At 44.1% G+C, this 10,442-nt stretch overlaps 1 protein-coding gene across 13 annotated transcripts in view; it reads right to left on the bottom strand.

The window, feature by feature from the left end:
* Letm2 (leucine zipper and EF-hand containing transmembrane protein 2) overlaps nt 1–10,442 on the bottom strand; it is a 28,566-nt gene that overhangs the window by 6,789 nt on the left and 11,335 nt on the right. For 10 of the 13 annotated variants that reach the window (XR_010044440.1, XR_010044441.1, XM_063239841.1 and 7 more), the window contains 4 exons: nt 6,636–6,773; nt 5,721–5,921; nt 4,327–4,488; nt 1,460–1,573 (listed from right to left, as the gene is read on the bottom strand). Coding sequence is in view for 11 of the 13 variants with exons in the window: in XM_063239841.1 (XP_063095911.1) it covers nt 1,460–1,573; nt 4,327–4,488; nt 5,721–5,921; nt 6,636–6,773 (615 nt within the window). In the remaining 2 variants the exon portion in view is untranslated. The remainder of the gene's footprint in view (nt 1–1,459; nt 1,574–4,326; nt 4,489–5,720; nt 5,922–6,635; nt 6,774–10,442) is intronic. The other 3 variants (XM_063239844.1, XM_063239847.1, XM_063239845.1) reach the window with 2 other exon arrangements.

Raw genomic sequence — 10,442 nt, 5'->3', positions numbered from 1 at the left:
CCTCTCAATTATTTTTTGTTGTCTTTGTTTTGTCAAGACAGCAGTTCAGGGAAGCCCTGAACTTCCTATGTAGCCCAGGCCTCTTGCCTCAGCCTCCCAAGGACAGAGATCATGGGCATGCATCTCCACACCCACTCAGGACAATGCTTCAATTGTTTAACAGCCCAGCATGCTACTAGTTCCTAGGTTCTTTGTTTTGTTTTTGGTACCAGGGATTGAACTCACAACCTCATGCTTGCAAGGCAGACACTTATGCTCCTGAGCTAAATCCCCGGCTCCTACTTCCTTTTTTGAACATACAAAAGAACAGAAATGTAAAAATATAGAAGAAAAGGACCATCAATACAATTCTGAGGCGCTTGTCCCTTGTCCTTGAGTCCTTTCTTACCCAGCATCTGGGTAGAGTTGGTGCCCATCTAGAAAAATTGTGAGAACCCAGATTTAGCTCTGAGACACCGTTCCTCCAACATTCCCTCGAGTGCTCCTGGCGGCCCTCAGAGTAACAACTTCAATCTGCCCTAAGTAGATTCAGGAGTTTGATCAAGTGAGCATTCGCTAGGGCAGCCTTCATGGTCTCTACAAGAAAATTGCTTCTAGTCTTCCTAGGATCCATCCTGGATAAACCCTAAAGCCAGATTCTGGTCTGGAAACACACAGACAGGAAGGCAGTGTTTCCTGGAGTGGCTTTTTCATGTGAGCCTTCAAACAATCCTTGACTTGTCTTGGTGGAGAACATAGCTGAGATTTAAAATGACGAGTCCTCACCTTGAGCCCTTAGACTCGGCCATTAAGCCAAGTATGCAGCCTCCTCTACAGCAGTCTCCATTCTCACTCAAGACTGGGAGGAAGATGTAAAGTCCAGAGGAAGAAATTGAGACCTTTTCTGAGGGGCCAAAGCAAGACATGCTGTCAGGCTTGGGCCCAGCCTTGGCAGCTGCTTCAGTAAAATACCAGCAGGAAAAATGTGGTTGAGTCCGAGGCAAAGTTACTAAGAAAACAAGTTGGAGACAGAAGGTCACATCCTACACTGGCCATTCTTTGCTTTAAAACTAATAGGAATTCAGGTAAGTAAGATGTGAGAGAAACGGTGGGGCAGGAGAAAGTCTGCTAATGAAGAAGACCGGGGAGTCCAGGAGGAACGATGGATGCTCCTAGCAGGAGGGTTTCTGCTTAGGGTAAATGGTCACAGACCCAGCGCTACAGTGGTCTCGGTGGCCTTCTGGAAGAGGGCACTTGTAAGCCACACCCTGCTGCTGAATCTTAAAAAGGGTGATAGGGCTGGGGATTAGCTCAGTGGCATAGCACATTGCCAGTGCAAGGTCCTGTGTTCAATTCCTGGTACCAAAGGAGAAAAAAATAACATGTTACAGCTGGTTGAGCCAAATTTCAGACCTACTCGGATCACGAGTAGGTGGAAAGGCCTTGGTAACAAATCCACAGACTGAACCCAAGTACTCACCTGGCTGTGCTGTGGTATCTCAATCGGCTTTGGCTTCACATCTATCAGGTAGAAGGTACGAGACAGCAGCAGCAGAGACGGGGGCACGTTCTCCTGCAGGTGCAGATCCAGCCACTGAGGACGGGGAGGCACAGAGGGATGGAGCTGGGACACTCAGCAGCCCACACTCTTTCCGTCTCACTCCCACAAGCATGGCAGACAACGCCGTTTTCCTGATTTATGCACCCACCTGAGCACCTGGCAGCTTCCCTTACTTTACCCAGGGAGGAAGCGCTCAGGGAAGCTCTCAACCAACTGGGTAAATGCTGTGTCTTCTCTTAAAAACTGATAGCTAAGCTGGGCATGGTGGCTCACGCCTGTAATCCCAGCACTCAGGAGGCCGAGGCAGGAGGATCGTTGTGAGTTTGACATCAGTTTGGGCTACAAAATGAGCTCAAGGCCAGCCTGAACTGCACAGAGAGACCCTGTCTCCAAAACACTAAAAAAAAAATAATTAAAATAAAAGCCAGGCATAGTGGCAGGTACCTGTAATCCCAGCACTTAGGAGGCTGAAGCAGGAGGATCCCAGGTGTGAGACTAGCCTGAGCATAGCAAGACCTTGTCTTAAAAAACAAAACAAACCCCACAAAATAAACATTACAATGAGGATAAACGGTAGATTAAGTTTTGGGTTTCTTGGGTCTCATTAGCAGTTGAGGCTGGCCTTGAACTCACCATGTAGCCCAGGCAGGCTTCCAACTCCTGGCGGTCCTGCCTTAGCTTCTCTGAGTGCTGGGATTATAGGCATGTGCCACACATCTGTTTTTCCTTTTTTTTTTTTTTTTTTTTTTTTTTTTTGGTTTTGGTACCAGAGATCGAACTCATGACCTTGTGCATGCCAGGCAGGCACTTATGCTGCAAAGCTAAACTCCCGGCCCAACACATCTGTTTTTAATTATCAGACCGACCACTTTCTTTCTCCCCCAGCACTAGGAATTAAATCCTAGGCCTCACACAAACATTCTACCACTAAACTATGTTCTCAACCATTTTTAGTTTGAGGCAGCCCAACTAGTTAACCGTGCTGGCCTTCAGTTTACTAGCCTTCTGCCCAGCTTCCCAAGCAGGTGGGACTGCAGGTATGTGCCCCATTCTCAGCTTGGCCAAGCTTGCGTGCTTGATTTTTTTTTTTTTTTTTTTTTTTTTTTTTTTTGCTTGCTTGATTTTTTGAGACAGGGTCTCACTACGTAGCCCAGGCTGACCTCAAACTTGCAGTGTTCCTCCTGCCTCAGCCTCCCAAGTGCTTGGATTTCAGACATGCACCACCACACCCAGCCTGACCAAGCCTTTTTCCTTTTAATATTGTTAGATCAATCATACATGATCAAGATACAACTCAAAGGTAAACACAATGTACTCAATAAAAACAAATCTTTCTTCTATCCCTATCCTCTAGCCATTCTCTTCTCTATATTATCTTCCTGAGATACCCTATACACATACACATTTATATATTTTTATCTTTACACAAAGCATGATGTACACAGTTTAGTCCTTGGCTTTTTCCACTGAAATGTCTTACTTAGATCCTGCTTCATCTCAGTAGATGTAGCATTGCCCCTCTCTTAAACATCCTTAAAGGAGTCCGTTGTGTGGAAACACTACAATTTGATGACTTTCCTATTAAAGAACTTTAGGCTGTCTCCAATACTTTGCTATTATAAATGGATAAAATTGTACATCTGTCATTTTGACTTGCACAAGGAACAGTAGTGACAAACACCTATAATCACAGTTTCTTAGACACTGAGGCAGGAGGACTGCAAGTTCAAGACTAGTCTGGGGGCTGGGGATTTAGCTCAGCGGCATGAGCGCCTGCTTTGTAAGCAGGCAGTTGTGAGTTCGATCCCTGGTACCGATAAAAATGAAAAAGACAAAAAAAAAAAAAAAAAAGGCTAGTCTGGGCAACTTGGTGAGAGCTGTCTCAGTTTTAAGAAGGACTAGGGATGTAGCTCAGTCGTAGAACATCTGCCTAGCATGTGTGAGAAAGAAACAAAGAAGCAGGAAATCCAGGAGTGGAAGCACAAGGGAATCTGGCTGCTGGCCTCAGAGACAGCAAGGCCGGGAGGCGAGAATACCGGTGGCCTCTGGTGCTGAGGAGTCTGGGCTGAAAGCTAGGAAGGAGACAGGACTTTGTCCTATGGCTGCAAGAAACTAGGCCAACACAAGAAATGAGCTTGGAAGTGGATTCGTCCCCACAGCCTCCAGGGAGGAACACAGCCTGCACTTCTGACCTGTGGAACTGTGAGCTAATAAATGAACTGTTTTAAGCCCCCAAGTTAACAGTTCGTAGTAACAGCCATAGGAAACTAACTCAAGCCAGGCTCTGGGTTTAATTCCCAGGACCAAAAGAAGAAGGAAAACGCAAACTAATACGCATCCCATCCCAGTCAAAATGTAAAATCCAGCTTCTCCAGTGTCCCACTGCTCAATGAAATAGGTAAGATGGTTTACCGTGTGGGTCTTAAACATCTCTGGACGGTCTGTGCACTGCAGGTTTGGTCAGGAGCCCCTAGGAGGCAGCGCCTAGCAGGAGGGAGGAAGCGACCTCCTTGGATTAGGCGGTTTGAAGTGACACTGGGACCTTGGCCCTCTCTGCTTCGAGTCACTATGAGAGGAACAGGCCTCTGCCATGCATTTCTGCCCTGGTGTGCTGTGCTGCTACAGGCTCAACATGTCAGGGCCAAGCCATGACTGAAACCTCTGAAAACCATGAGCCCAGATAAATGTATTCTTAGAAGTTAATTATCTCGGGTATTTTGCCATAGCAACAGAAAGCTGTCCAACACACTCAAGAAGCAGAATGAAACAGGAAGTCTGGGAATCACCGGGAAGAGTCCTGTGGGGGGAACCGGGTGTGGCTGGCTTGCCTCTGTGAGCTGCTGTCGCAGCTGTTCCTCGGTGAGGCCCAGTGACCGCATGCCTCGGGCCCGACAGGCAGCCTGCAGTTCTGATACACTCAAATCTTTCACCCCTTCTTTGGCGATTATCTGCAAGGAATGTAAGAGACGGTATCAGACCTTTCGGTTCCAGTTCTACCCAACCCCTACATTCCAACAACTCAACAGAAGCCTAGAGTCTGTGGCTCAAACCCTCTGTCCTCTGTATTGACTGTTGCACAGGCCCAAACCCTAACGTACGAGGTGACTTTGGAAGGTGACAGTTGAGGTGAAGAGAATCCTGTTAACAGATATTAGTAGTAGAGATATTAAGATATCTCATTCCCACCATTTTATCCACAAAATATTTCCCCTCTTGATTTGCATTTGTCTGGTTGTCACAGTCTCTTACTTTGTATAACATATAAGAGGATTGGGGCTGGGGATTTAGCTCAGCAGCATAAGCACCTGCCTTGCAAGCAGGCAGTTGTGAGTTCGATCCCTGGTACCGATAAAAACGAAAAAGACAAAAAAAAAACATATAAGAGGATTTTCACTTGAAAAGTTTTCAAGGTAGTATTTGTTAGGTGTCCCATTGTTTTCCTCCACTGCCCCCACCTCTAAAACAGGCAAGAATGGCCCCCTCTGGTCCACAAAACTCTCGCTATAAATAACATACTGTAGTTTCTGCTTGGTGTGACCCAAAGCTATCGTCCTCATGGGACCTATATTGTTTATGCCAAAGTCCTGAAGGCAAAATCTGAAACTCAAATAAGGCCAGTGGGATCATGCTTTCTCAGTTCAGGGAGACCTGCTCCCTCAGGTAGAATGCTATATAGAGCAGCTGGTTTAGATTGCAGAAACCTCTTTTCCACTTTTTAAAGGGGTCTAATAGTAGTTATAGTCCACATGGTGCCATCTATAATACATCTGGACTCTGGTTTTTTTCCCCAGCATTACACTGTGCCAGACTCTTCTTACCAGGCCAAGTCACCCAACAGAATGTTTACTTTGGCAGTGGCTCCTTGGTGGGGGAGCAAAGGTGTGAGCAGAGCTTTGCCAGGAATCCACCAAGCTGCTGCTTCCTTCCCAGAAAGCCCTAATTAGTCCTAGCCAAGATATCCCAAGCATTGTTATGATGGTCTTTTAAAAAATATGGTTCCCTGCACAATAGACAATTCCTATTGTAATCGAGATGCAAGTCAACCTGGTCATGATGTTTAAACCATTCATTTTGCCAGACTCTATCCCTGAGAGGCCTCAACAGAGAACACAGTTCTTCATGACAAAAGCATCCCTCCTAGTCCCTTGGGAATCCCTGAGAGCCACAGCTAAACTCTTACTCTGTCGTCTGCTTTTATAGATTTCAGGGTCATCAGGAGCTGAAAGCGAAGCAAATTGTTCGTTCCAAAAGTTTGTAGTTCTAGCAGTTTGCAAAGAGCAACCAGTTGAGGCCGATCTAGGTGCTCCAGGGTCAGCTGGTCCTCGAAGAGTTTGGAAAAGCCAACTATCTCTTTTGTGCTGGGTTTGTGGCCTGTCTGGACCTAGGCAACAGGACAAAGAGGCTAATTAAAATGTGCTGCCTACTTCCCATAACCTTCTCAAGGCTACTAGGAAGAAATGGCAAAGCAGTTACAGCTTCTATTTGCTGTCTGGAAATGGACCTTTAAAGAGTTTAAAGAGGAGTAAACAAATCTGAAGTTAAACTAAATTGTTGGAAAAATCAGGAGTAGTTCAAAAGTTTAACCATTCTTTCCAAAGAGTTTACCATGTCCTTCCACACAATGTTTTCATTTTTGCTTGTTTGGCTTTTTCAGAAAGGGTCTCATTGTTCAGTCTGGCCTTGAACTCACTATGTTGTCCAGGATTGTCTTGAACTCTTGACGTCCTTCTGCCTCAGCCTCCTTAGTGCTAGGATTACAGACATGCACCACCACACCCAGCTAACACAGTGACTGTTTTAAGGTAGCCTCTTCTGCAGACCACTATGTTTATTGTTTTAAAAATTATTTCATTTTGGTACCAAGGATCAAACTCATGACCTCACACTTGCCAGGCAGGTGCTTATGCCACTGAGCTAAATCCCTGGCCCTGACCACTATGTTTAAAATGTTAAATGTTTAAATATTATAGATATATTATTTTGGTTATTACAATTTCAGAGATTGTGAGCAATATGGAAGATTCATGGAGACATGCACTTGTCACACAATTCCAGCCCAGTAGCCATTTACAAGTACAAGGTAAAAGAGAGACACCTGTTTTACATAGGACGAGAGCTGTGTAGAGGCCTCTCCCAACTTGGCTCTGTTCCTCCTGGCCATTTCCGTAATGGTTTCTTGAAGGAACTTTGCTAGTTCCAACTTTGCAGCCATTTTCTTTCTCTGCTTCTCTTCCTTAGTAGTAGAAAGGAAAAGTTAATTCTTTATGTCTGCAACTGGGTAAAGGCAGGAGAAATAATTGTCACCTTATTATTGCTCATCCCTACAACACATACTGTATTGTTTGCAGATTTTAGTGAGTTTGTGAGAACCAAAAGAAACATAAAATAGATTCTATTTGAAACTCATTTTTGGGGCTGGGGATTTAGCTCAGCGGCATAAGTACCTGCCTTGCAAGCAGGCGGTCGTGAGTTCGATCCCCGGTACCGGAAAAAAGAAAAAGCAACTCATTTTCTTTTTTAATTTTGGAGAGAGGGTCTCACTAGGTAGCCCAAAATGGCTTTGAATTCACTACCTTAACCTCTCGAGTGCTGGGATTCCAGGCACGTGCCACCACACCCAGCTGAAACTCATTATTTCTAAGCTGAATTTATTCTCATTAATACAATAATCATAAGCACTGGCTAAATAAAAAATGTCACCTGAATGAGTGGCTTATCCATTACTTCGAAAGATCTAGCAACCTCATATAAACCATCTAGGCTGCCTCTTGACCAAATCCCTGGTCTAAGCACCCCATATTTTGCCTAACAAAGTAGGAAACCTGCTAGGGATGTGGCTCAGTGGTGGAGTTTCCCTAGCAAGCACAAAGCACTGGCTTCGATCTCTGTTGCTATAAAGTAGGAAATCAACTCCATGCTAAAGCAGCTGAGAGTTTAAGTAGAAAAAAGTCAAAATTGGGGCTGGGGATTTAGCTCAGCGGCATAAGCGCCTGCCTTGCAAGCAAGCAGTCGTGAGTTCGATCCCTGGTACCGATAAAAACGAAAAAGACAAAAAAAAGAAAGAAAGAAAGAGTCAAAATTGAATACAATACAGTAACTTAAGTGATATAACAGATATAAAAAAGCATTACACAGAAGAGAATGAAATGTTTACTCTCGAGTGACCAGTGGTTTTTTTTATCCTTGTGCATCATCAAAAATGCAGTTTGTGGCATTTTCAAAACAACCATGGTCATGATACTAGAGGGCAGACAGAAACAGGACACTGTCAGTCTATGTTTTAAGTTGTCTTCTCCTGCTGCTGATCCCCTTCTACTCCCAACTCCAAGCGCGAAGAGCCAATCAGTGGGGCCGCAATGTGTCATGCTGTCTTACATCATCATGCCAGGCTGTTACTCTTTTTATCCAGAGCACCTTTCACACACTGGTAAAATTCCATTCACTTTCTAAGTCTCGGTCCCAAAGTTGCCTCTTCCCTGAGACATTTTCCAGTCTTACTGCCTGAAAAGCTGTCCTGTTTGTACTCTACAGGCGTTGTAGTCAGACTGTAACAGTACTATCCAATAGAATGACACACAAGAGAAGGAAGGAAAATGCCTGTTTGCCAGCTTGCCCTCTTCACAGCGGCTACCCAGGTGCCCTCTTTTCAGGGACTGCGCACAAGTGCAGAAAGGGCTGTTTGGCCCAGTAAAGCACACCTACCGTCTAATTAGTCACCGCACTAACCATGTGCTTTGTTTTCTCTTGTTTTGTTTCATAGTTAAACTTGAGTGGAGAAGTTAGTCTTTTTCTTTTTTCTTTCTTTTTTTTTTTGATACTGGGCATTAAACTCATGACCTTGCGCTTGCCAGGCAGGCACTTATGCCGCTCAGCTAAATCCCTGGCAGTATTTTTCAATAAATGATGCTGGCAAAACTGGGTAGTCATGTGCCAAAAAAATTTAGACTCTGACATTACACCTTTCACAAAACTCTAAATAGATCATAAGCCTAACTGTAAACTGTAAAACTCCTAGAAGAAAACAGGAAAAAAGGGAAAGTGACTTTGGATTTGACAACATTTTAGCTGCAATGCCTAAAGCTCAAGGATGAGAGAAAAAAAATTGCATAGTTGGGTTTCATTACAAGTGTTTGCTCTGTGAAAGACACTCCTTCGTGAATGAAAAGATAAGTCATAAACTAAGAGAGAAATTTGCAAAATATATCTGATAAATGAGTTTTATCCAACCTACACAAAAAACACCCTCAAAATAATAAAACAAACCACTCAGCTAAAGAAATTTGAACAGATACCTTCCCAAAGAAAACATAAGATGACAAATAAGCATGTGAAAAGATGCTAAACATTATATACCATCTGGTAATTGCAAATTAAAACAAGGCCATACCGGGGCTGGGGATTTAGCTCAGCAGCATAAGTACCTGCCTTGCAAGCAGGTGGCCGTGAGTTCAATCCTCGGTACCAGAAAAAAAGAAAAAGAAAAAAACAGGGCCATACCAGGACACACTTATTAGGGTGGCTAATCGGCAGACTACTGGCAAATTAATTTCTAGGGAGGATGTGGAACAAGAGGAATGCATTCATTGCTGGTGGGAATGAAGAATGGCAGAGCCACTTTGGAAGAGAGATTAGCAATTTCTGTTTTGTTTTGTTTTTTAAGATCCAGCAATCATGGGGCTGGGGATTTAGCTCAGCGGCATAAGTGCCTGCCTTGCAAGCAGGCAGTCATGAGTTCGATCCCTGATACTGATAAAAATGAAAAAGACCAAAAAAAAAAAAAAAAAAAAAAAAGATCCAGCAATCACAATTCTCACTATTTATTTGTTGAGGTAAAAATATTCATTTGAAAAGAAACCTGTCCACACATACATGTTTACAGCAGATTCATTCACAGTGTAATTGCTAAAACTCAGAAGCACCCACATGCAGTGGTGCATGCCTGGAATCCCAGCATTCAGGAAGAGACCGAGGCAGGAGGATTGTCATGAGTCTGAAGCCAGGCTGAGCTACAAAGCAAGTTCAAGGCCAGCCTGAACTGCAGAGTCAGGCCCTGTCTCAAAAAGACCAAAAACAAAGAAAAAAAAAAAAACACAAACAAACCAAAGCAAAATAAAAAACTTGGAAGTAACCAACACACTATACATTTAGTGGATGATGGGTAAATAAACCATGGTACCTCCCGACAACAGAACTTAACCTTGGCCTTGTCCATTACCTTGCTGGTGCCCCAAGATCATAATCGTTAGCAGTCCCAGAGTCTATGTCCATTTACCTCTAGTGACACTTTCTGGCCATTGTGCATCTGCAGGGCCTGCCTGACCAGTGAGCAGTGGTGTTTACCTGGGCAGTGAGGCCACGCAACTCTGCAGTCCTGTACTGCTGCTTCGTCTCCTTCCAGGTCTCCACAGCTGCTGGCAGCTGCTGCCCTCGCCTTCCAGCCTTTTTCTCCTCCCCATGGGCTTTTACCTTGCCTCCTCCTAAGCTCAGCAGTGTCTTATGGTCTCAGCAATGTTAAACATGGTCTACCGTGGGGTCTAACAGTCACTTGTATGAATTGCAAGCTCACCTCCACAGGAAAGCCTGAAGACCTTTATAGCAGTTTTATTGAAAAGTGCCCAAAATTGAAAGCAACCCATTTTCCAAAGGTAAATGAAGAAACAAGCTGTGGTATGGTACATCTGTGCATACAATTATTATTTAGTAGTTTAAATATATACGCAAAGACTGGGAGAAGCTTTATTGATAAATGAAAGAAGCCAGTGTGAGAACACCACATAGGTATGATTCCAACTCTATGACATTCTAGAAAAGGCGAAACTGGTTACCAGTAAAAAGAAGAGCACCTGTCATGGTTGAGGAGCAAAACAGAAGCACAAACAGGCAGAGCACAGAGACAAACTTC

The sequence above is a fragment of the Cavia porcellus genome, unplaced genomic scaffold (assembly GCF_034190915.1).
Source record: "Cavia porcellus strain 051 isolate PalLab524CR breed Dunkin Hartley unplaced genomic scaffold, mCavPor4.1 scaffold_29, whole genome shotgun sequence".
Taxonomy (NCBI): Eukaryota; Metazoa; Chordata; class Mammalia; order Rodentia; family Caviidae; genus Cavia; species Cavia porcellus.
Note: the sequence above shows the minus strand (reverse complement) of the source record. Positions and strands in the feature narration are given on the sequence as shown.